Below are 26,521 nucleotides of genomic sequence, written 5' to 3'. Positions count from 1 at the left end.
CGCTGCTGCTGCTGCTGCTGCTGCCAGGACCTGAGTTCTCCTTCTGCCTCCGACGCTCCGACTGCAGGTGGAGCCAGATCTTGGTCTGTCTGTGGACTGATCTTTGGTAGAGGCCCCACTGGAGTCTGAGCTAAAGGAGGTTCTGGTGAGCCTGCATGATGTCATTTGGTTTCACCAGAATCCGACCCGGTGGCTCCAATGAGGACCTTAAAAAGAGAACTCTCAAGAACCAGACCATCTTCTCTCTGGTGGTCTGGTAACTGATGGAGGTCTATCGAGGACCAGTACTAGACTGAGGTCTATAGAGGACCAGGACAACACTGAGGTCTATAGAGGACCAGGACAACACTGAGATCTATAGAGGACCAGGACTAGACTGAGGTCTATAGAAGACCAGGACTAGACTGATGTCTATAGAAGACCAGGATTAGACTGAGGTCTACAGAGGACCAGAACTAGACTGATGTACCAGACCATCTTAGAACCAAACCTTCTTCCCCCTCCAGTCTTGTACTTATAAAGGTCACATGTTCCTTGAGGTCACACAGTGACTTTGTTGAAAACACCACATTCAGGTTTCAAGGTTGATTTATTGTCATCGTACGACAAGGTCGCAATAAAATGTATTTTGTAATCACATTTTGCCACATAGGGAAGTACGTACACGACAAACATATTATATTATCTGGACCTCACAGCCTTAGGACACATGCACTTATCTGTTCTGTTCTCTTGTCACTGCTCATAACGATTATGTCAAAATATTTAGAGGTTTTATAATATTTGACGTGCAGAAATATTATTACGAGAAGCCTTTTGCTTCATAATCACATTGTGTTTTGAACACAGCCTCATGATGGATATTATAAGCTGTTATAATACAATTATATTGTATAATACATTTTTATCATATTACCTTCCCAATCAGAATACTGTTTCATAATGTATTTTGTATTTGATTTTATGTTTTTTTCTTTGCTTATATTTCTGCAGCGCTTGCGTCTGTCGTTACCAAACACTTTGTCTGTATCTGTATTCATCTATTTTTGTTTTGTTGCGCATGAATCTCAATTTTGTCAGCGGGGCGACTCTTAAATCCCTCACGAGTCCGCTCGGTTGAGTGAAACATGTTTATTTCCCATCAGCGCTGTTGATATTCATTCACATGGCTCTGATTTTCTCTGCTCGTTGGCGTTACGCAGTTGTGAAAATGTGCTTCCAGTCGGCTTGTGTGCCTCACCCACATAGCTGTGTTTTTGTTGGAAAGTGACATCTTGACTGCAACTCGGCTCCACAAGTTGATGTTGATATTCTGGTGTGTGGATTATTAATGGCCATAAAATGGCAGGAATTTACAGTAAAACAACACTTTTCAGGGAGTTTGGGAGAGTTTTAAGATGCAGTTTATTATCATTTACGCATCACAAGATCAGTTGTGTTTGTTTGAGTGAGTGTGTGTGTGTGTGTGTGTGTGTGTGTGTGTGTGTGTGTGTGTGTGTGTGTGTGTGCATCTCACAGTGTCTGTCTGTGGTCACTCTTGCATTCTGCTTCCCTGTATGAATTTGTTTGTCCAGTTATGGCCGCTGCGTGTTCGACGACCTTTCATGGTCGCGGTGAGTCAAATTTGGCCCAAACGTCTTTTCTTGCCTGTTTTATAATGCCGTTGACTTCCTACTGACCCCTCGCTCGCTACCCCAGTGTGGGTCGCTAGTGAGACACAGTGAGTGGAAAGAGTTTGCTCAGTTTTATTGTTTTAGACAGTGTGTTTGGCCGTCAACCATGCAGCTAACGGAACTACACACATGACCATGTTATCCCGTGTGTTTTTATTGGTTATCAACCTCATGTTTACACATTTATCTCTAAATAATTATGGATTTGTGCCCTCAGTGGGGTTATAGAAGTCTATGCTTCATGTGTTAAAGCTGCATTCTCTCTCCTGGCCACCAGGGGGCGACTATGCTGGTTATATAGAATTAAATGCTTCATGTGTTGAAGCTGCATTCTCTTTACTGACAACCAGGGGGCGACTCCTCTGGTTATATAGAAGTCTATGAGAAAATGACTCTACATCGCTCTTGATTCATTCCCTCAGTTAACACACCATAAAGCAGGTGTTATCAAGGAAATATAGAAGCTTTAACAGCACTTTGACAATGTCAAACAAATACCATGTCTGAGCTTCTTTATGTGATATTTAGTCAATTTTGGATCATTAGAGGAAACATAAAGTGCATCTTTGGATAGGGCGGGGGCGAGAGCGGGCAGGGGGGGAAATGCTATCGATGCTTCAAAATGATTCTTAAACAAAATTTCAAAGCGAGCCCTTGGTTAGGAAAAGTTAAAAGAACTGGGCCTGGCAGCCAGTAAGCGCAGATGTCAGATTCATTACTTTATATTAAATTAGATGATCTGCATTAGAAATAAAGAAGAAAAGTGTATAGAATAAAGACAGATTTGACCCTTACGGTCCATTATGTGTTCTCAACTGTTATATCAAGATCACTATAACGAACAGAACTTGCGTTGTGACCAAGAGGACAGTCTGCATCTGCATCTTGCAAGATGACCCCTGCGTCCCTGTAAACATGAACGCACACAATGGACCGTTGATTTGCAGCCTCCTAACGATGTCCGAGGAGAACATCGCTGGTTCCCATCGCTGGAAACAGTGCAGTCTTTCCTGGGATAGCATCGCATTAAAAGCGCAAAGTGAAACGATGGCGTCGTATAAGCTGAAACTCCACCAGGCAAACGGCTGTAAATAATTTGCCAGTCTTGTGAAAAGCCGCTCTTGTGCGCTCGCAATGCTGTTATCCTCGTAGCCTGTTTAGTCGCTTAGTGGAGATGCTAAAAGGAGACTGGCATCGCAGCTTCTTAACAAGGGAAAGCCCGTCAGGCTGCTGTTGATGTGCATGGAGACCAGAGTGCAGCGCGTCGGGCCATCCCTTCTTTTTCTTGTTTTTTCGTTCCAGCGATTCACAAAGTACTTTAATATGTGCCTGGTAAAACCTTTGCTCTTAACAAGATGATGTCTTTCATCATGTTGTGTATCATGTTTCCTCGCTGCAGCAAAATTCCCCTCCACCCTCTTTTTTTTTTCTTCCTTCTGTGTATTTGTGCAAGCTGAGGACTTCAAAGCTGCCGCCCCCCCGCGGGGCGCCACTGTACGCTTACTTTGTGTGTGTGTGTGTGTGTGTGTGTGTGTGTGTGTGTGTTTCAGTAGCGGTGTCTTGTGTGTGTGTGTGTGTGTGTTGGTGGATGTGTCAGGTTTGGGGATTACATAAATGACTTGAAGGTGTTTTGCTTCATGTTAATGACGTTTAATGAGTCTCCCGCTCCAGTCATCTTCCCAGACTGCATAGCTCACGAAAATGACGACAGATTGTGACGACTACTGCGTGTAAAGGACATGGAAGTGGAATGAAACACACGCTGTATAAATATGTGTATGTATCGTGATTCAACAATTATGCATGATGTATGAATAATGATGCTCAGTGGGAAGGAAAAACATATTTCTGGAGGAAACAGCTGTTCCATGTAAAACCTTTAATGGTTGAACTTCGGCAACAGGCACTTTTCTGGAAGGTAGATGGGCTGTAATGTGTTTACAGGTATGCACATGTTTTTATTGCCATTTTTTATTTGCATATAAAAACAGCTGGGTGGAAATTAAACGGAGGAAAAAAACGTTTACATTCGACTGAGGTGGAAAAGTTGGTGATAAAAAAAAGCTCAAAGCTAAATTGAGAGAAAGTGCAATCAAAAAACCAGCTTGCACAAATAAATCTTGACTGACACAAAGTTTCAGATCTGTGAGGAGTGTTGAGAAGGCTAACCTTCCACAAGGCTCGTGGATGGAAACACACATTGAGTGGAAATCTAGTTCAACCAATAAAGTGGTGCCACAGGCTAAATAGAATGATCAAAATATCTGATGTTTTGCCCGTTTTTCATGTTTATCATAAACATAAAAGAAGTAGACGTCGTCGTTGACGTCACCCATTGGTTTGTCGATACCCATCTTTATGGTCTGTTTGACTCTAAATGATCATCATTGACTAAATGAACATCATGCTTGTTTGAAGAAGTGTTGAATACTTCTATACAACCAGTATACAACCACCCCCTGGTGGTCAGTAGAGAGAATGCAGGTTTAAGACATAAAGCATAGACTTCTATACAACCAGAGTATAGACCATTCTCTCATAGAGCAGCCGCCTCCGCGGTCTGGCAAAAACACATGCAGTTGATGGAACATAAATCCTTTAAACCCTCATGTCAGAGCCCGTGCAGCCCTGACACGTCCCTGTGGAAGTACTGAGTCACTAACCCCAGGCCACCACCAGGTTGCAGGGGGTGTGCAGTTATCTTCAGAGGGATTTGTCAGCAGCGGCGTGTGTATGCATGCGTCCCAGTGCGTTTTCCACATGGCGACACACTTTCTGGGGCTGGAGTTGTTTTGTAGGGCGGGAAAAATGTTCTGTCGTGTATGCGGCATGACCCCCAAAGTCCAGGTCCAGAGGGAGAGGGGAACATGTCTGAAGCCAAGCGAGCAGAGAGCAGCCCGGGTTGTACACGAAAACAACCTCTGCATGGGGAATGAGTTTAAGGCAGGGAGAAGGAGGAGAAAGAGGAAGAGGAGGAGGAGGAGGAGGCATCAGTACATCAAGCTTCTGATATATTAACAACACACCAGGTTTTGTGGGTTGCATGCACACGTGTGTGCGAGTGCTATCTGATAAAATGGACGTGTGCTCGAGAAGCCATGAGACACTGATTGGCTGTTCTCGCTCGTAAGGGCGTGGCCAGAATAAGAACGCCTGCTAGTGCCTTTTCGCGCTGGCAGGTTTTTATTTGGGGTGAGGTGGGGGGGGGGGCAGTTACAAAGAGAGAGAGAGAGAGAGAGAGAGAGAGAGAGAGAGATAGAGAGAGAGAGAGAGAGAGAGAGTGTGAGAGAGAGAGAGAGAGAGAGAGAGAGAGAGAGAGCTTCAGGCAGCGACGCCGGACGAGCGCTCAAACACTGCGGTCTTTCTTTCCTCGCTTCTCAGAGGAAGCTGACTCGCTACTTCTTCTCTCGCCGCGGTCCTTTTTTTTTCTCGCGCCATGACCCCGGTGGACACCTCGGTGTCCTCGCCCACTTAAGAGAAGAGGGGGAGAGAAGCAGCCGTATAGCAAAAGCCTGGAAAGGGGACGTGGGGAGCAGGTTGCAGGAGGTGGAGGTGCAGGTGGAGGACGGGGAGGAGGAGGAAGAGGAGGTGCGCCGCACACTTTTGCCTGATGAGGGGAGTCTGGAAATTAATGAACCGCCGTCAGCGCACAGGGGGAGCAGAGTGAGGCGCAGGAGAGCAGGAGGGAGTCAAGGAGGGACACTTTTCAGAGACAAAAGAAAGAAAAGAAAAAAGGGGGTTCAATTTAGGCGAAGCGGGAATTTAAAGAAGCCAAAGTATGGTGCGCTCACGCGCGTTCTCCATCGCTTCATCCATCTCCTCGACCTTCCTCGCACCATCATAACGCCACCATTATCTTCCCCGCTCATATTTTCTTTCTTTGCATGTCAGCAAAAAGAAAAAAAGAGCCACTCAGACCCCTCCAGCCATCACCTCGCGCTTCATCCTCACTGGACGTGTCTCTGAGTGGCAGAAGTTGATTGGCCCGTATCAGGGTGGGGGTGCGGGGTGTGCGCCCTTAGGGAGAGCACCTGGTCAGGATCTCTCAGGAGACCCAGGTAGGAACGTTTCTGGATCTTAATATTTATATTTCCGTGGAGGGAAGAAGTCGACCAACCCCTTCTTTAGGTTCGTTTACCGGATTGAAACCGAGAGGGACGCGCGCATGTGTGTGTCCGTGCGTGTGTGCGTGTGCGTCGGGATGATGTCCTGAACACACATTGTCACACAAAGCGTTGCAGCGGGATTACGCATAATCTAGTGGAACTGTAGGATTAAAGAGCAGGTTATCTTGCCCAGATTAAATGAGCTCCAGTGTGATCACACCTTCCGGGCTTTAAATCGGACGCTCCGGGTTTGATCGGAGTTTGTAACACAAAAAACTGGAGAAAAAAAAACCATTTACCCATCTGAACTCCGTGGACTAACTTCTTTGCTCTGGACCAAGTGACTCTCTGACGGTCTCGTCCGGCCCCCCCTCCCCTCCACGATGAGACGCTCGAGCACAGACGAGACCCCGTACCGGCGCAGTCCGTCTCTGGACAGCAAGCCCGACTCCCCGCCTTTCACCTCCGGGTTCCACCGCTTCAGCGGGGAGTTCGAGTACAAGCGGCCGCCGTTCGCGTTCGGCTTCCACACGACGCAAGGGCCGCAGGCGTCCAAGGGGCGCTACGCCCAGCAGGGGAAGAAGTATGTGGTGTTTTACCTGGACCTCTCCTTCATCTTCCTCCTAGAACTGCGGCGCTGCAGGATGGCCGAGGGCTGCATGATGGCCCTGCGATACGGGATGGTCTTCTTCAACCTGCTCTTCTGGGTGAGTCCGGCGTCTTGCTTTGGTTTCAGGAGGGTGTGCAAGTTTTGGTTTTGGGGTGTCTGTGTGTGTGTGTGTGTGTGTGTGTGTGTGTGTGGGGGGGGTGTATTTTGCTTTCTTGCGTTTTGAATTACTCGCATATAATAACAGAAATTGTGTTTAGAGGGAGCTCTGGTATGTGCATCCAGAGTGATGTGAGAGGATCCAGGGTAGGGGGAGACATGTCATGCATTTAGTAAGTGATGGAGGACTCAATTTGACTTACTAACGAGTCACCTGACTAGCGGCTGACTAATGACTGTGTGATTAACAACTGGCATGACTGAGGAGTAACCAAAGACTCTGTGACTTGATGTGACTCATGTGACCAGCGAGTTGCTGAAGACTAACCTGGCTAGCAAGTGACTATGATTAATGACTCACGTTACTAAGAAGTGCACCTGACCAGCGAGTAACTAACAAGTCACTTGACTAGCGAGTAACTAAGGACCCACCTTTGCAGGTGACAAACGACTCCCATGACTACAGTGTCACCTGACTAGCACTAGTCACGTAAGTAACTCTAGACTTTTGCATGTTTACTCGTATCATAAATCTTGTTCAGAGGGAGCTGGCATGTGCAGAGAGTTCTGCGAGAGGAGTGAGATGAGAGAGAGAGGAGTGAGGGGAGTGAGAGGAGAGAGAGGAGTGGGGGAGTGAGGGGAGTGAGAAGGGAGAGAGAGAGGAGAGAGAGAGGAGTGGGGGAGTGAATGGGGAGAGAGAGGCGTGAGGGGATGGAGAGGATGGAGAGGAGTGAGAGAGGAGAGAGAGGAGTGAGGGGAGTGAGAGGGGAGAGAGAGGGGAGAGAGAGAAGTGAGAGGAGAGAAGGGGTAGGGAAAGGGGGAGGAGTGAGAGATGAGTGGGATGAGAGCGAGGAGTGAGAGAAGAAAGAGGAGTGATAGGACAGAGAGAAGTGAGAGAGGAGTCAGAGGAGAGAGGATTGAGACAAGTGAGAGGAGTGAGGGGAGTGAGAGCAGAGAGGAGAGAGGAGAAAGAGACTGGTGAAAGGGGGAGTGAGAGATGAGTGAGATGAGAGAGAGGAGTGAGAGAGAGAAGAGAGAGGAGTGGGAGGAGTGATAGAGAGAGGAGAGAGAAAAGAGAGGAGTGAGAGGAAAGAGGAGAGAGAGGAGTAAGATGAGTGAGAGGAGAGAGGAGTGGGAGGAGAGAGAGAGGAGTGAGAGGAGAGAGGAGAGAGAGGAGTGAGATGAGTGAGAGGAGAGAGAGGAGAGAGAGAGAGAGAGAGAGGAGCGAGGAGAGAGAGGAGTGAGAAGAGTGAGAGGAGAGAGGAGAGGAGTGAGATGAGTGAGAGAGAGAGAGAGAGAGAGAGGAGCGAGAGGAGTAAGATGAGTGAGAGGAGAGTGAGAGAGGAGTGAGAGGAGAGAAAGGAGTAAGATGAGTGAGAAGAGTGAGAGGAGAGCGAGGAGCGAGAGGATTAAGATGAGTGAGAGGAGAGAGAGAGTGAGAGGAGAGAGAGAGTGAGAGGAGAGCGAGGAGCGAGAGGAGTAAGATGAGTGAGAGGAGAGAGAGAGTGAGAGGAGAGAGAGTGAGAGGAGAGCGAGGAGCGAGAGGAGTAAGATGAGTGAGAGGAGAGAGAGAGTGAGAAGAGAGAGAGAGTGAGAGGAGAGCGAGGAGCGAGAGGAGTAAGATGAGTGAGAGGAGAGAGAGAGTGAGAGGAGAGAGGGGACAGATCATGTGTAACAAAGCTCCTGTGTGGGTGAGTGGAGCTTCTGCTCCCTATACACTACTATAAGTGTGGGTGTACGCTGCTTTGTATGCCGCGTTAAGCTTCCTCACATTTGGAGCTTTGTTGACTCGTTAATCACAACGCTGGGATTCTTCTTCACCTACCTCTGCTTTACCCCTCTTCCTGCTCCTTCTCCTCCTCCTCCTCCTCCTCCTCTTCCTCCCCCTCGCCCCTCCACCCACCCCACGCGCAGCAGCACTTTCTCAGCCCATCACCGCTGTCAATCCGCTCTATCTCGATGATCGTATCTGTTCGCCGAGGGGACGATTCAGCGTCTTGTTTCTCTGTGTCAATCCCACTCCAGTCGCCCCCATAACAGATCACTTTCATTTTCCACGTGAAGCCCTGTCATGTTCCACCGTGAAGCCGCGCGTTAAAGATCCACATCTCGGCTTCATATGTGTTTTCTTCTTTCTTTCCTGTTGCCAGAGACTATATTTTGTGTGGAATCTTGTTGCAGCTTTCTCACAGGGTTTCATCCCCCCCCCCCCCTCCCCGGGTGGTTTACCTTGCTGGGATTACTTTGATTTGTCATACTTCTGTTCTTATTGGTAATGGAACGGGATGAGGCCCTGAATGCTGAAATGCAATCTAGCTGCCAAGATGCAATCTCCCTCAGGGAACGAGTGACCTCTTCAACTCTTCATCTTCTCTCGACCATAAAGCACTGTCAAAGAGGGGTCCGCGTGTTGGTTTTCAGCACACTGTGTGTGTGTGTGTGTGTGTGTGTGTGTGTGTGTGTGGGGCGCCGCTTGGGATATAAAATGACCATATGACCATGCCGAGCTTCTCCTCCCGAGAAGCCTATCGTGTTATGATCCTCCAGGTTTTTCAAGCAGCTGACGGTGAATGTCGGACCTCAGCGTTGTTGCAATTTACAATCTCTTTACAAGCGTTTACACAGTTTTTTTAGACTTTTACGACGGGCCGGGGACTTCATAGGTTTTGAATGTGACCTCAATATCGCGTAGACAGTAAAGTGGACAGTCAAGCAGAGTATATGGTTTTACATTTATGCCGTAAAAAACAGGATTGGTGTTGGCGAAGATTAATTCTGGGACGAGAGTGGAAAGAATATCACACAATAAACATGACCCGCATGCATTGTGGCACACACAGTTCTTATTTAACCTCCTTGACAACAAAAACACACAGAGCAAAATGTCTGCAACTAATCAAATACCGATGCTTGATCTGCTGCAAAAGATACCCGACTCATGTGACGAAAGACTTGCATCACGAGTGATAACAATTTAAGTAATGATCAAATGACTAACGATTCAGAACAGACACTCTTGACCAGCGGTGGATTAACGACGAGCGAGTGACTGATGATGACTCACGATAATAGATAAAGTATTTTTTTAATAATTAAAAGTGTTAGCTGTTTTATAATGTAATTGTTTTTCACAAATACACTATACATATTATACTTATTTTCCCCTACTAGCTTATTTTCTCATTGTACAGCTCCTGTGTTCCTGCAAAGCAGTTTAAGAAGACTTTTTTTATTGTCATGGACTTCAACAAATCAGATATTTAGTTTGATGAGCTGGGCATGTTCATTTACATACCAGGCCAGGCCTGCGTTATGGTGTAGATGTGGCCCAGCATGACCATTAACATGCGCTGTGTTTAATCAGTGGGGTACTGTGACTTCTGTCCACCAGAAAACTAGCTGGCTGAACTCACTAGGAAGGAATGAGTAAGTTGTTGAAATGTGTTAGAGAAGCAAATCAATTGCTATAGTTTTGCTTGGTATGTATTTTTTATACTCTATGGCTGAAGGAGTAGACTTGGTGACGGATTTACTGGCAACACCTTTCTCACAGAGGACGTACGGACGTACGGATGTACGGACAGGAGTGTGGGGGGAATTTTGGCACTGTATTTGTGTGTCGGTCCGTGACAGTAACTCCAGGGGCAGTTTTTTCCCCCAGTCCGCCTGTGATGTGGACTACACGGCGCTCATTGAAGGCCGAGGTCTGAAACCCACAGCTCGCCACTGCTAGCAAGTGACCAACCAGTGAGTGCCTAATAACTCACATTACGGACTAATTAATGACTCGCTGGCTAGTTTTACGAAGTCAACTAACCAGCGAGTCATTAACGAGTCACATTACTAACAAGTCACCTGAGAACTGAGTGACTAACCATGACTAATGAGTCACCTGACCAGTGATTGATCAACAACACACATTACTAACGAGTCAAATGACTAGCAAGTGACTAACCACGACTAATGAGTCACCTGATTAGCGAGTGACGAACGACTGGAATTACTAACGAGTCACCTGACCAATGAGTGACGAACAAGTCACCTGACTAGTCACCTGACAACGCTACTGACGCAACAAGAAAAAGTTTCGTTTTCAACTTGATTTTCTGTTTCAGAGCAAGTGCGATCTTGCATCCTGTTTCCCAGCAGGTTCTCTCATCAACGACTCGTCTCCATAGATTATTTATATGAGTGAGAGTTCCGCCTCCACCAGCTCCACCACTAATAAGTTCTCACATAGATTCTCAGGAGGGTTCTCTTCTAAAATGAGGCTTCAGTTCTCATGTTTGTTCTTGTGAGAGCTGATTAATTGTATCGGTATCTTATTTATAACCTTTAACCTCTCTTTCACACTTTGATCTGCAACATGACAGCTTCCCTCGGATTCGATACGTCTTTATTAGTCAAAGAAAAAAAGAATAACCTACTATTTTGATATTTAATTTGTTTGTAAAAAGGAGTCTTTTCAGCCTAAAACTATTTTCTAACATGTAATAGCCTAAATGATTATTTATTAATTTTATACATAAACAATTGAAATAACTACTTAACTACTTAATAACTAATTACTACTGACCATTGTCCATTGTGCTTATTATGGCTTCCCCGAGTGGCAAAAAGCTGTATTGCAACAATAGCAATGAATTTATAGAATTTGTCGGTTAACACGTGCCTAACAATAAGGGAAAATTGCCTGAATTGCCAAATTCCTGATCCATCTTCTGGGTTTGTATTGTGGAAATTAATTTGCCATTTGCTATCTTAAAGTGATGCGTACAGCACTCTGATTATCCAGTTATATGTATATATATATATGTGTGTGTATATATATATATATATATATATATATATATATATATATATATATATATATATATATATATATATATATATATATATATATATATATTTTACAAGAGATGAAGAAGTTCCAGAGGCAGTAACAACAAGTAAAAAGTAAAATTGAGAATTGGGAGGTTATAGTATGTGCAGAGATAAAAAAAAAAAAAAGAAGATAAAAGATAAAGACACCAGAGGCACCACAGCAACAAGCGCTTCACCCTGAAGACATCACATATATAAATACGAGTCAGTTACCACTTTAACCTCTCGAGTAAGATATCAAACACACCAGCAGCAACTATAGTAATTTGTCGCGTTGCAGACGAATCTAATCAACTAGATTAAAAGGAGACAAATTGCTCACACGCAGAAGCGTTAACACCCGTGTCGATTTTTAGAAACCTCGACTGTGTTAACGCCGTTAATTTCACACCCTTTTGTTGACAACGCGAGGAGACGGTGCACAGCACTGTGTGACAGAAGGAAGAAGAACATTCATATCACTCTGCACATGAAAATGTGGCTCTGACAAGGTGTGTGTGTGTGTGTGTGTGTGTGTGTGTGAGAGAGCTGAGCTGTGGCTGCTGGAATTCACAGCACTAACCCGAGGTCACGGCAAATAAAAATACAAATCTAAAATCCAAACGTCGATAGGCATCTCACCTGCAGCCTTATCTACTTCTCCGCTGTCCATCGGTATTCTCAGTTTGCTACAAATAGCCACACTTTCACCAGAATTTAAAGCCTCTGATGCTTCTCTACCGGGTCGCAGCTATAATTGCAGAAATCAGCAGAAGAATCATGTTCTGAGCTCGGGGGGGGGGGGGGGGGGGGAGGGTGTCAGTGGTTAATGCAGAACGCCGTCCTCCCCTTGTGGTGGGCAGCAAACTGTCAATCATCGTCAAGCTAGTTTCGACGCGGCTTTGTGTTAATTTGTCAGCAAGAAACAGGAAATGTCAATTATCTGGTACCTGCTGAACCCCTGGAGGTTCATTGCCTTCACACCAGTTGGCAGAGAACAAGTGAAGGAACAGTATCACATTAAAAAGTACAGGGCTGTCCTTGAGTTGGCTCATTTAAAGTGGAGGATTTAGGTTGATTTATTAGCAGAAATGGAAGATAATATTCTTTCAGTATGTCTTCTTGAGTGTAAAACCACCTGAAACTAAGAATTGTTCTGTTTCCGTTGGCTGCGAATGAGCCGTCTATGTCTACATCTACAGTGCGCAGAAGCGGACACTAGCGAGCAGAAAGATAATCAGTTGGTAATCAGTTATTAAAAAAGTTTTCTTTAGTGTATAATCACCTGAAGATAATTTTTCGTGTGTGTTTTCGTAACCTCAGAATGAGCCCTTCATATCTACATACTGAGCTTTTAACAACAATGTAAACCCGGCCACGTCATTATTAAACGCTCTGAGAAAATGCTCCTGGCGTCTAATGACGAAGTATAAAGTCTGAAAAAAACACCCTTGTGATATAGATCAAACAAACAAAGGACATTCACCCGGGAGACCAGTGTTTGTGTCCCAAAGTTACCTTAATGACGTTAGAGAGGGAAGAGAAATGATCCTTTATTAATCCCCTCAGGGAAATTCGTATCTGCATTTGACCCATCCTGAGATAAGGAGCAGCGTGAGGCCCGGTGAGGCACCCGGAGAGCAGCTGTGTCTTGCTCAGGGACACTTCCACATGTGAACTATAGGGGCACTGGGGATGGAACCGGCTACCTAGTGGTAACGGGACGACCACTCATCCCCCCCTGAGCTACAGCTGTAACGTGTTTACGTTCTACTTAGTTAATGTACCCATCCATGATGTTTTTTCTTAACCTAACTCAGTGGTTTTGTTCATACATATAGTTGTTGTCACGTGAGGCTCTTGTATTCTTTTTTCTTTTATTCTTTTTCTTATTTTCTTTTCTATTTTTGCTGACGCAGAAGGTCATTTTGAGGATTTCTTTTGTTTTGTCTTCTGCTCACTGTTGTATAAAACGCATCAAACACTGGATTCTTTTTAAACCTGTTGCTCGTGGAAGTCTTTGCTTCACGGCACAAAAAAATGTATTTGCAATTATTATTATTATACAAAGTAATTTTCCTTTACTTAAGTTTAAAACACTCCTCAAATTAACATGTTTTGTGGTTGATTAAACCGTTTATTTCAATTATGGTGCTGTTATGGTCTGAACCACTTTAAGTTAACGCACATTGATTGCTACTTTGTATTTCTTTCTTTTTTCCCCTTAAAAGTCCCCAGAGGGTTTTTGGTTTTTGTTGTTTAAATGAGGTGATTGGTTTAAACCCAGTTCCAGAGATAGTTATGTCCCCAAGCGTCTATAATGTTTCCTGCTTCCGACACTTATCACCTCTTCTTACAACAAACACGCCTCCTCACGCAGAGTTCACAGCTCAAACGAGTCTTCTGGTGATAAAAAGGGGGATGAGAAAATTGGGCCGAAATACAAATCAAGTGCTAATTAAGCACCAGAGTTCCTCTAAGTATGTAAAAAAAGAAACAGTTATACGGCAATACTAATTAATATAAATGTATTATCGCCCCTTTATTTTCTTCATTCAATTTTCACACGTCTTTGAATAGCCCTATATGTCTATATAGATATTAGTTATATTCAACATGTTTGTTTAGGAGTCTGTGTTTTCTCATCCTAATTCTGATTACATGCTTTCATGACATTAAAAGGTGCATCAACGAGCAGATTGTCATGGAAACGAGTCTATTTTGAGGCCCTGCATGAAAAGAAATCACAAGGTCCCTCCAAGTTAGGTTCTCCACCAGTGTGTGTGTGTGTGTGTGTTCTCACACACTATACGTCTAACAGACTCAAAGTGAAATCCAGTGACTCTTCTCTCACTCGGGGCAACAGTCGGTGACTCTCGTGTTGATTCTCTTCGCTGCAAGTGTGTGAAATGAGCTCAGCACTCTGACCTCGTTCATGAAGGTGTGTGTGTGTGTTTGTGCGTGTGTGTTTGTGGCTGAGAGCCTCAATAAAATGTATATAAAAAGAGGCAATGTAGAGAAATGGACTTCTGCGCTGGAGGACAAACACTGATTTTCCCTCTGAATGTAGCAGCGATGACTCCCCCGGAAAAAATTGCAACAGTGGGCAACAAAAAAAAAAAAAAGAAGGCGACGATGCACAACACTTAATCGTCTATGGCGGAAAAAACACCGCAAATCTGCAAAAGAAGCGCCCCGCAGCTACAAACCAAAATAGGACTCTCATTTACAGACACTTTTTAATTAATCTTGTTAGCACAAACGTGGCTTTTCCACATCGCGGGCAGGAGGAAGAAGAGGAGGAAAAGGGTGACAGGAAGTGATAGGACGAGACTGAAGACGTGAACATTGTGTTTCCTTGTCATCGGGATGTAGGTCAGAGCCCGACGGAGAAAGAATCCAAAGATTGCCGGAGCTGTGAATGGGTTGCATCCGTCTCCACCGAGTTAGCCGGATCAATAGAAACGGTCTTTCTCCTGATTTGGGATCTGTCGGCCCCGCCCCCTTTGCCGATGGGGGCCTGCACAACATGAGTGGTTCACGTAACGGGCTCGCAAGTTTGTTTGTTGTGAGACATTCGTGCCCGTGGGCCTTTTGTGCACACACACGTTTGATTGCGGGTAAAACATCTAGAAGAGAGGAGGAGGAGGAAAAAAAATCATTATTGTGTTTGGAGATGATGACATGTTTTTATTTTCCCGCGCCTTAAACACCAGCAGCGGTTCTGTCAGATCTGCTGTCAGATCAGATGCTGGTATACGTAGTTAGCGCTGAATAAATTAGAGTAGTGTCACAATTAAATATATGCCCGAGTATACTCCCAGCAAAAGAAATGCCCTTTAATTGAGCTCTCCAGGGTTTCTTATTGGCTCAGGAGGAAGAGGCTTTGGTTGGTGCCTCGCTGAGGCCGCTCTGACTTTATCACCGCTGCCAGTTTAATACTCAAACCCCTTTGATTCCAGCTTTCAGCGCTCACAGACACGAGATTTCGGCATTGCCATAACACTGACCTACTTGAAGCCTTCTTCAGCTTTTTAAAATCCAATTTTTCTTCATGTTTCCATGGTTATGAAAGTCAAGCCACATCAATTTGTCAGTATGAAGTCATGGCTTCATTTGTTCCCAGCAGTGATACTTATAAGAGTTTTATTTTCTCGTGATATTAAGGCATTATACGGCGGATACGTTTCCACACCGAATACTCTGTCAAAACTCCGGGATAAATCAGATGTTTAACCTTTGACCTCAGTAGCTTGTAAATACTGGAAATACTTCAACTGGATTACTTTCAAGACAAAACGTAGATTCAATTAAAATCAATATTTTAATGATTTTTCAAATATAAAAGCTCTTTTTTATTCATGTTTAATGCAGCTGGGCTATAATGCATATTTCCATTCAGGCATGTTGTTGTTAAATATTCATGTGAAGGCATAAGGAGAAGCCCCCTGATAGCAGAAAGTGTGTCAGTAGCTGGAATCCTTTCAGTTAATGAACCTGATATAAAGCTGATCTCAGGTCTGTCTTGGCAGCCCGGCCTTGTGCTGTTTATCTCCCGCCTCTTTTCCCCGGACGATCCAATCTTCCTTTGATTCGTTTGCCAAATCTTTTTTTTTCCAAGAGCCGAAGAATGTTGCAGCAGTATATAGTACTGAGTCTGCCGATAACTCGACTCGCATGTAAGTGCATTTCTAATTGCCCTCTTTAAAAGCTTCTTTTTAAAAAGCGTATTTAAATTAGCAAAACCTACTTATGTCCATATTCAGAGACTTGGGCACAACATAAAACATTAAAGTACAGAATGTGTTCTGTGTGAGAGAACGGCAGGAGGCTTCAGTGATTCAAAAGGTCTGACGTGCTCGTTGAAGGTAGTTGCTGCTATTTAGAGAAACAATCGACCAATCAGAGCTCGGTAGGAGGGGTCAAGAATGTCCAAAAAAATAACAACAACTTGAGATCAGGCGGCAACCTGCAGTTCTGAAGGGAAGCCAATACTGAAGCGCCTTAAACCTGCATCTCTCCTGACCACCAGGGGGCGACTCCTCTGTTTGTATAGTTGTTTATGGCTGCGGTCGAATAGTCATTTTTGGTTAGGAACCTTCCTAACTGAGGCAAATAACCCAGAAGTACAGAAGTGGCCGCCATGATAAGTGCCGGTTGGATTCTTTAAATTCAAAGGAAAGTAGCTTCATGCCTCCTAACTTAGCTCTTTTAGCTTAGGAACCGCTAAAACTTCCTTAACGAAAGGAAAGGAGATAATGCCGACCTACAATCCCTTGCGGCGGAAACATTTAAAGTGATGTTTCATTCGGCCGTTCACGAGAAAAAAAGATCATGACCGACAAACGCGGATCATGTAAATAGTAAGTAGCGTAACTTGTAAATATTTACAATAATCTTTTCAACCGGCGTCTGGCAAACTACGAACGTTACGCTTCTGAATACGGCTGTAAAGTGATAAAACAGGTGTATTTGATATTCTCTCTCTGGTGTTGAACTGCAGCCTCAGCCCTCAATCTTTAATTTTACTTCAGTTACAGAAGCTTTAATGAAATAGTTAAATCCCTTGGTTTCACTTTTATATTTCTTCGTTTATTTCTTTTCCAACCTTGTTAATAAAGTAAACTCCTCTGGTTGTATAGAAGTCAATGCTTCAAGTGTTAAAGCTGCATTCTCTCTCCTGACCACCAGGTTGGTGACTCCTCTGGTTGTATAGAAGTCTATGCTTCATGTGTTAAAGCTGCATTCTCTCTACTGGCAACTCCTCAAGTTGTATAGAAGTCAATACTTTAAGTGTTAAAGATGTATTCTCTCTCCTGACCACCAGGGGGCAACTCCTCTGGTTGTATAGAAGTCAATGCTTCAAGTGTTAAAGCTGCATTCTCTCTCCTGACCACTAGGTTGGTGACTCCTCCGGTTGTATAGAAGTCTATATAAATGAGTCTACTTCTATTTTGATGTATTCTCTCAGAAAACATTGTAAACATAAGTTTATGCCTCAATCTCTTGTTTCAAGTCTACTTCAATACAGCATGATGTTCATTTAGTATGGTCTGTTTAGAGACAAATAGAACAAAATGTTTTGTTCAGCTTTTGGTTTTATTTGCTCCTCCCTCTCGTTTCACTTCTGGTTGCCAAAGAACAAGATGGCGACGGCGAAATGGCCAAACTCAAGGCTTCAAAACTGTAGTCCAGAAACCAACGGGTGACGTCACAACGAACACGTCCAATTCTTTTACAGAGTCGAATCTCCAGATGTACAAGTTGATGTTAAAGGAATAATTTAAACGAAAACAATGTAGATTGTAGAAAGTAATTGCCTCGCTAACCTCGCTATGGGTAATAAGTCAAAAAGTGGAGCGACTGAAAGATGAAAGCATGACTGAAAACAGACTTTGACGGAGGCCAAACAATAGACAGAAAAAAAGATTAAAAAATGCTGTGCAGGATTTTTGTTTTGTTTGGTCCTTTATCAGAGTCGGTTTGCAATCATATGCTATAATTTTTCGGGTGCTCCGCTCTCCTTAACAATCCACTTGTTCTGGAGCCGTAGAGAGCCTGAAGCAGTGGACACAATGTATTTTGTTTTTTTTGAGGGGTTGAACTATTCGCTTAATTCATGTACAGCACTCTAAAATAAACATATTTACCTTAATATGATATGATATGCAGCTTCCACGCCAAGTCAAACATGACACTGGCAGGACGGAGATATCGTGGATTGTTTCAGGCCAAACTAAATAAAATAAACAAGAAATCGTCGAACTTGAACACAATTCTGCTTTGAAGAGCAGCGAACTGGCAACACTGTCTGACTATCAGGCTAATTGGCATTTAGCACGGTGGATTAAGTAAATTACCCTCGCTGTGTTAATCAGTGAGCTTCAGTCGCGCTGGAAGTTGGATTCTGTCACCTTAGGATGGATCGGGGCTCACTTTGAGCCGTTCCTCTGAGTGTAAACTGCCCCGCGGAGCGCGCTCACATGTTTACAGCTGCCACGTCGGGCCGTAACGCCGCTCACATAAAGTGCTCCATAACAGTAAACATGTTTGTGTTTACTCACTGAATCGGCCTTCTGAGAGAGGACTCATTGTCAGCTCCACTGTGCACTCGAGAAGAAGAGCATTCACTCCTCTCCAGCACTCCCAGATTAGCTCTGCTACTACTTTGACTACTCTGACAGTCGATGATTTTCTCCGCTGTGCAGAGAGGCCTCGTCTTACCATGGCAACAAAAGGACATCTCTTAAAAGGGATGATATATTATATATATATATATATATATATATATATATATATATATATATATATATATATATATATATATATATATATATGTATATGTATATATGTGTGTGTGTGTGTGTGTGTGTGTATGCAGCGCACAATACTACAGAACATTGGTTGTTCTTTTTTATCATCAGTGCAAAAGCATCTTTGGTTGAAAGAAAAGCTGTAATACACAGTGTTGTGCCATCAGTGTCTGATTTAATATAGAATATATACATGAGTAACCCTATATGAGAACCACTGCTCTTGAAGATAGTTGCCTGCTGTCCCTCCTAAAGATCGAGTGATCACAGGCGTCATGACAATTTTGAAATATTCATAAAGGGCACTTGACGGTTGGACGCGTCAAAGCGATGTGCAGCATGGTGGAGGAGAGACGGTGCGCAGCCGCCCTCAGCTTCACTTTGTTTCATTGTGCCTGCACCTCGAGAGCTGCGAACGTTCCTCGAACGCCATGTTAAGGACTTTTCATTGTGCCGTCAGACCGACGAAAAAGAGGACGTTCTTAGAATTATAACCCCAAAGAAAAACTTTGTGCAAAGTGCGAAATTGCCTTTTAAGATTCCTATTTTAGATAATGCGTGAGGGAGACTCCAGGCTAAGAAACCTTTACCATACTCGACCCCTGCTTTTATTAAAGCAGCATTTCAAACCCAAAACGCGCACGTGCAATGTTTACAAGGACGAGGTTGCTCAATAGCTGACAAATGCGCCATTCATGCCGGTCGGCTTTTGGATGTTGAGAGATCTTTAGCATCGTCCTCCGTTTGTCAGATCTTCATTGTGTGATTTTTAGTCTCGATATTGTGTGACCCCACCAGAATGATCGCCATTGATTCGCACGAACTGAAACGGTACTTTTTCGACGTCTATTTCGGTTGCACTCGTATAATTTATTCTTATTTATTCCTAAAGGGAAAAAAAGAAAAGCTCAGCGCGCTTGTAGCGAACATGTTGAATGTGCAACCTGTCGATCTCAAGGCGGCTCGTTTCTCCTGTAATGGTAGCGAGCCGTCACATGGCAGACGTGGGACATAAGCGTCATTGATTTGAATAATCATCCGTTTACGTGAGACTTACTCAGAGTGGCTGCCAATCAGTATGATCCCACCACTTTGTGTTTTCACTCAGCCGATTGCGTGCAGCTGAAGAGGTTTCCTGTGTTGGTGTACAGCGGCGGGCTGCTAAAAGACCCATGTCGCTGTGTCTCATTACAGATGGAGAGCAGACGGAGGCGGCGACCCCAACAACTGGTGAAAAAGCAGCTCGATGCACCTAATTGACAGCGCAGTGTCATGAAAGGAGCTTCAGTTTAGGGTGCAGAGTCCCGAGTGGAATGCATAAACAGCCAAGTGACGCTGATCAGAGCCGACCGCGTCCTTCTGCGCTGACGGAGATAAGCGGGAAAAGAACTTCTTGTCCTGCAATGCAAAAGAAAACTATTGCTAATTATCAATGGCTCTTGGGGCATGCGGGGGGATACCTGGGGATCCTCTGTTGTTTGAAGAACAATCAAAAAGAAACTCCCGGTTTACGGTTTCACTCGTGTGTAATTATTCCTGAGGAGGTGCTCAGGAATAATTCTCGATGAGGGGTTTTCAGGAGGCAGGTTCAACTCTTCAGTAACGAGTGGTTCAGGCGTGAAAACGAGCAGCGGCGTGAAAGTGATGTCACACATACACACACACACACACACACGTGAGCATGTTTGGAAGTGACTACGGCGGCACAACGTCACGTTTTACTCACCGCAAGAGTTGTCGGCGCTTCGGGGGTGGATTCCGGCGCCGTTGTAACCTGTGAAAGCAAATCTCGCAAAATGTCAGCGCCTTTGTAGAAATACAAACTGAAAACCTTTAATGTGTGGGAGCAGTGTTGGATATTAGCAAAATGACCAGGGAGTTGTTGAAGAGTGACTACAAAGGGCAGTCCGACACTTTAAATTTGTCCCGATAACTCTTTATGTCCCAGTCAGGGGAATAAAAACACAACTAGCTAATGCTCTAAAGTCACCGCTGCAGCCGTCGTTCTCTTCTGCCTCGCTGGTTCCCGTTCAACCAACATTCACAATTTATAGCGTGAACGGGGGATCTTGCCAGGGGAAGGGGGGCTATTATCCTAGTGATCCCTGAGGATATGATAATCCTCATCCAATATTGGTATAATGCCTTCAGTTTTTTTTTATATCACCCCGTGCTAAATCGTTAGGTTTTTGTGTTATTTTCAATTTCAGTTATAGTTTTTTTTCGGGTGTTTTACAGCTTGCGCTCCAAGTTCGCCACAGTGGGCTGTGACTTCTGTCAACCCGTATCAAGCAAGCATGTATATCGTCTTTCGCTTCTCTCTACCTATTTTGACATCATCATGATGACCAACACTGCAAAACTTCTTCACCCGGAGATACCTACCTTAAGTCTCTTTGGTAGATTCAGTCTTCACTTCTGTATCTCACGGTGGATGGACAGGGAAAGAACCAGAATACTTTGTTTGGTTTCAGTCACTCACCAATTGTAAGGTTGAGTTTTATTTAATTGGGAGCCCTGTCCTTCAGGGCTCCCAATTAAAGGACAGGACTCTAACTGGAGTCCTGTCCTCCAGATTTTAACTGTGAGCCCTGTCCTCCAGACTCTAACTGGAGCCCTGTCCTCCAGACTCTAACTGGAGCCCTGTCCTCCAGACTCTAACTAGAGCCCTGTCCTCCAGACTCTAACTGGAGTCCTGTCCTCCAGACTCTAATGGAGCCCTGTCCTCCAGACTCTAACTGGAGCCCTGTCCTCCAGACTCTAACTAGAGCCCTGTCCTCCAGACTCTAACTGGAGTCCTGTCCTCCAGATTTTAACTGTGAGCCCTGTCCTCCAGACTCTAACTGGAGCCCTGTCCTCCAGACTCTAACTGGAGTCCTGTCCTCCAGACTCTAACTGGAGCCCTGTCCTCCAGACTCTAACTGGAGCCCTGTCCTCCAGACTCTAACTGGAGCCCTGTCCTCCAGACTCTAACTAGAGCCCTGTCCTCCAGACTCTAACTGGAGCCCTGTCCTCCAGACTGTAACTGGAGGCCTGTCCTCCAGACTCTAATGGAGTCCTGTCCTCCAGACTGTAACTGGAGGCCTGTCCTCCAGACTCTAATGGAGTCCTGTCCTCCAGATTCTAACTGTGAGTCCTGTCCTCCAGATTTTTACTGTGAGCCCTGTCCTCCAGACTCTAACTGGAGCCCTGTCCTCCAGACTCTAACTGGAGCCCTGTCCTCCAGACTCTAATGGAGCCCTGTCCTTCAGACTCTAACTGGAGCCCTGTCCTCCAGACTGTAATGGAGTCCTGTCCTCCAGACTGTAATGGAGTCCTGTCCTCCAGACTGTAATGGAGTCCTGTCCTCCAGACTGTAATGGAGCCCTGTCCTCCAGATTTTAACTCAGAGTCCTGTCCCCCAGACTCTAATTGAGTCCTGTCCTCCAGACTGTAATGGAGCCCAGTCCTCCAGACTGTAATGAGTCCTGTCCTCCAGATTATAACTGTGAGCCCTGCCGTAACCCCTAAGGGCTGGGACAGGGTGAATATAATTTTTCAAACTTTACTCTTTTTAGAGTAGAACTGCGCAGAACCGATCCACTCTCACACAGTATAAATATCTCAGGCTTTTATTGTGAAAGGTAACTGTTTGCCTGAGGGCACTGTACTCACTCACAGCATTTAACTAAAACAAAACTGAGTATCTTTTGCATTTTCATATTGTTTGATCGTCACTCAGCCGATGCTGAGAGCATCTTGTTTGATGTAATTCATTGGAACACCTTCTTTGTCCAGTAGATTAATTTGATGATCTATTTCAAACAATCTGGCCTTAATCTTCTTCCTCCCCGACGCCTCGAATGAAACAACTCATTCTCTTCAAATGAAAAGAGGATCTAGCCTCCGGTTTATTTGTGTATGTACCGTATATTTATATTTCATATTCAAAGTGATAAATGTGAATCTGAAATTACAATGTTTCGGTATTTTTTTTGACATTTATATGCCATCAACGGGAGCGTAATCCATCCTGGAGTTAAGTATTGCTGAGTAAAAAGAGAGTTCTCTCCCAGTCGGCTGTGCGATCCTCCAGATGTCGAGCGTATTAGTATTATTGATGGAAGTATTAAGGAAGGCACTCAAGCTGCTTTTATCTATTCCACGATAGAGACTGTGTGGTTGTGACGCTCCTATGGAGTCTCTCTCTCTCTCTCTCTCTCTCTCTCTCTCTCTCTCTCTCTCTCTCAAACAAACTCTCAAACTCTCGTAAAACACAATGTGCTTCACATAATTTTTTTCTTCTAAATGCACCAAAGTTTGCAGAAGAATCAAGTTTCAAGAAGAATAAAGGCTTTTTTCAATTTCCCAATAAGTTGCTTCGCAAACCACACGATGCAGAAGAAGTGTCAAACATGCATTAAAGGAAATATTGAACTGCGGGATGTCTTATTTTTATTTTTTTTACAGCTGCATTTATCTTTGGCATATTTTTATTCACGTTTCCCAGAAAATAGGCTCGATAATTTAAATTGACGACGCAATACTGAATTTGTCTGGCACTTAAAGGCTGCTCACATAATGTCTTGTCGTTATCATCGCCTCTATAGTGATAAATACAAAAGAAACACACAGCGATGCTTTTGGAGTTTGTGCAAAATGACTCCACTGATTGATTCACTTTATCATCCGGGATCTGGTTTTCAGCATTGACATCTGTAGAAACATGAAGTACACAATAAACATTCTACACATGCTCATTACTACGCAGCACTCTGCCTTGAATAGCATTCAATATGAAAAGCTGATGTTGGTGCGATGGTGAAAATGCCGCGCAGCACACAATCAAACACAATCATTTATAATGATGATTGGTGATGATTATGCTTCATTAATTACCTCACTGCCATACAGCTGGGGGACGACCACGAAACCACATGTCGTTTTCTTCTTTTACAAAAAAAAACAAACATGTTTTGGGAGAAACAATGACACCTGATTTTGTTTTTTCATTGAACACTGGAACAATTAGGAAACACTTTAATTAAGTTTTCTGCAACAAAAAAAAAAGAAGATTCCATTTGTTTTCCCGTGCAATGTTGGTTTGTTTTTGCTGCAGTGTGACGAACATTTTGGGTTTATGTTTGTTTAGTCAACCGAACCAGCTGGCGAAGTCTTGTTTAGGGACACTTGCAGCATGTTTACCGTCGTTGGAGCTTAAAGCTGCAGGCGTCGCCATGTTGAGAGCCATCGAGAGACAATCTAAATACTGCAGATCTCATAATACTCACCTTTACCTTTTCTTGCCTCAAACAAACAAAACTCTGCATCCAGTCTGTCCGGCACTTTGCAGCGGCTTATGTCTGGCAGAAGCTGTCCATGTAAGGAGATTTGGTTGAAGCAGCCGAGGCGAAGATATCCTGATTCATGGGCCTCATTCAGACTGCTCGCACAAATCTGTTTATTTGGCATATTCAGATTGTTTTGAGAAAAGTTTGCGCGGCAAAAAAACAACGACGCCTGAAATCTTTCTTTTTGCAAATCGAATTTCAAAGTGTGGACGTGCTGAGCAGAAGCAGAGCGCTACGAAGGAGGAGCACGGAGGAGAAAGCAACAGTTTGTGGACAGACGGACAAACACATTGTCTGTTGGCACTTTGACTTTCTGCTGCTTCACTCTGACGTCGCAGGCTAGCGTCCAGCACTCGTAGCTACGCCTTCGAGGAATAACCCATTGGTACCCACGACAATATTTCATATGTTATCCACGAAACCATGCAGGAGGAAGTATCAACACCCCTGAACTATGACACCCAGGATGGGAATGGAGGTCCAATAAGCTGTTGGTTTCCCGTGTGAAACAAGTCATCAATGTTCATTGTGTTTGTCACATATCTGGTGTAGTTCCGTAACAGCACTTAAATATATATTTTAACCCAAACAAATGGAAATTGACACGTGTTGCCGGACTTTAGTGGGAAAACAAACGAAAAAAAGAGTAATCTTTTGTGAAATATCATGCGAACCGTTGTATTGAACCTTTTCACCTCAAATGCGGGGAAATGCTCAACAGCCCTGACATGCTTCCGCGTCGGTAAAGCGTAGCTCGTCACTGTCTTCGTTACCGCCGTGTGCTGATAGTTTGGGGCCGATTGGTGAGATTCATGTTTTCCAACCCGGGGCATCGCTCCGGCTCCACACCTCCACACCTCCACCGGCTTCCTGTCACCACTCTCTAAGTCCCATTTCGAGCCCAAAAATAACCCGTCATCTTCTCAGAGTCGACGAAGTGCCTCCGGTGAGCCACAAAAGACATCACGGATGAGTCGAGCAAAAGGGACCCGTGTGAGTTAGAATCCACATTTAAATCCACATTCTCAGCACAGAAGAACAATCGATGGTTCCACACGGACCTGGGAATCCAAACAAAATGCTGTTTTCTGATCCTAAAAAATCCCCTTTTCAGAGTAGAGAGTCATGTGTGCGCAGAGGTGATGGGATTTCAATGAGTTTGCAGGTGAACTCCTTCCTCATGCAGGAAGTTTGGCAGTGACACAGCACGCCCCACATCAGAACGCTTCTTGCTCCTGTAATCTGGTGCGTTGCGGCTAATCACGTCGGCTTCTCCCGTCAGTTATGAGGCCGCTTCACCTCCGTCTGGAGCTCGTCAGTTTAATGAGATCACGCCAACAACGCTCACTTTGTAATCACGCCCCGAACACCTGCCGGCCTCACTCCTTTCAAACCAGTCAGATTGCAGAGGAAGTGGGGATGCATTTCCTTTTCACGCATTTCCTTTTTTTCTGGTCTAGTCCAAATCCGGTGCACAGCAGCTGGTTATTTTAGAGTAAAACGTGTTTCTATTCAGATACAAAGTAGCCTTTTACAACAATAAACGTGTGAAATATTTTCTCCAATGGAGCGGCCGACACTTCAAACAATGCCGCGTGGTCACCCTGTTCGTTTCATTTAAAACATGCGGTGCATTTGATGCTTCCCCACATTTCTTTTGCTTGTCACTGTGTGAGCGTTTGTGTGGAGTTCATCCGAGCTTCGAGCGTCCTTAAATGTTGTTGCTTCTTCACACCAGATTCATGCCAGCGAGCCGTCAAACGGGTTCAAATATTCCGCTTGATGAGACTCAACATTTTGCAACATGCAGAAGGCAAATCTAACTCCTCTGACTCTCTGACTCCGTACTCGTTCTCTGCGATTTGCATTCACTCCTATATGACTCTTCTGCACAACACACACACACACATTTCTTTCACGTTAACGAGAGTGAGCGGATGCAAAGAGGAGGCCGCGGCTTTTATTAACGCTGATATGAAAAAATAAATTCATCTTCTTATTGATAGGGGAAACGGAGAAGGGCGGGAGAGTTTTGCTGCAGAGCTGCTCAGAATAAGGATGCTGCTGGGCAGAGAGAGAGCGAGAGACGCCAAGCGAGATGGAGATGGAGGGGGGAGGGGAAAGGGAGGGGTGGGAGGAGAGAGAGAGAGAGAGAGAGAGAGAGAGAGAGAGAGAGAGAGAGAGAGAGAGTGTGTATCTGTATTAAAGTGAAGCCAAACAGACGCAAAATGAGTCTGGACAATGACAGGACCAGATGGAGGTTGCGAGATGGAGAGAAGTGGAAGAACAGTGTCGACCGGGGTGGGTTGGAGATGGAGAGAGAGACAGACGGAAAGGAGAGAACGGGAGGAAAGGGGGAGGGAGGGTTGTCTTCACTGCCCTTGTTCGTGTAATCGTGGTTCTGTTGTAGCAGTGTGAAAACGAAAAGGGGGGGGGGGGGATAACGGCCGCATTGTGGTGCAGCAGAGAG

The 26,521-nt window shown here is 44.6% G+C and overlaps 1 protein-coding gene across 4 annotated transcripts in view; it reads left to right on the top strand.

The window, feature by feature from the left end:
• Positions 1–26,521, top strand: part of tspan4a (tetraspanin 4a) — a 132,552-nt gene that overhangs the window by 19,409 nt on the left and 86,622 nt on the right. For 2 of the 4 annotated variants that reach the window (XM_068577570.1, XM_068577587.1), the window contains exon 2: positions 6,407–6,486. In XM_068577570.1, the coding sequence (XP_068433671.1) occupies positions 6,424–6,486 (63 nt within the window). In that variant the 5' untranslated portion in view covers positions 6,407–6,423. Of the gene's footprint in view, positions 1–5,008; positions 6,487–26,521 lie in introns of those variants that run through there. The other 2 variants (XM_068577579.1, XM_068577562.1) reach the window with 2 other exon arrangements.

The sequence above is a fragment of the Clinocottus analis genome, unplaced genomic scaffold (assembly GCF_023055335.1).
Source record: "Clinocottus analis isolate CAN_PGR_092001 unplaced genomic scaffold, fCliAna1.0.p SCAF_1, whole genome shotgun sequence".
In the NCBI taxonomy this organism is placed as follows: Eukaryota; Metazoa; Chordata; class Actinopteri; order Perciformes; family Cottidae; genus Clinocottus; species Clinocottus analis.
Note: the sequence above shows the minus strand (reverse complement) of the source record. Positions and strands in the feature narration are given on the sequence as shown.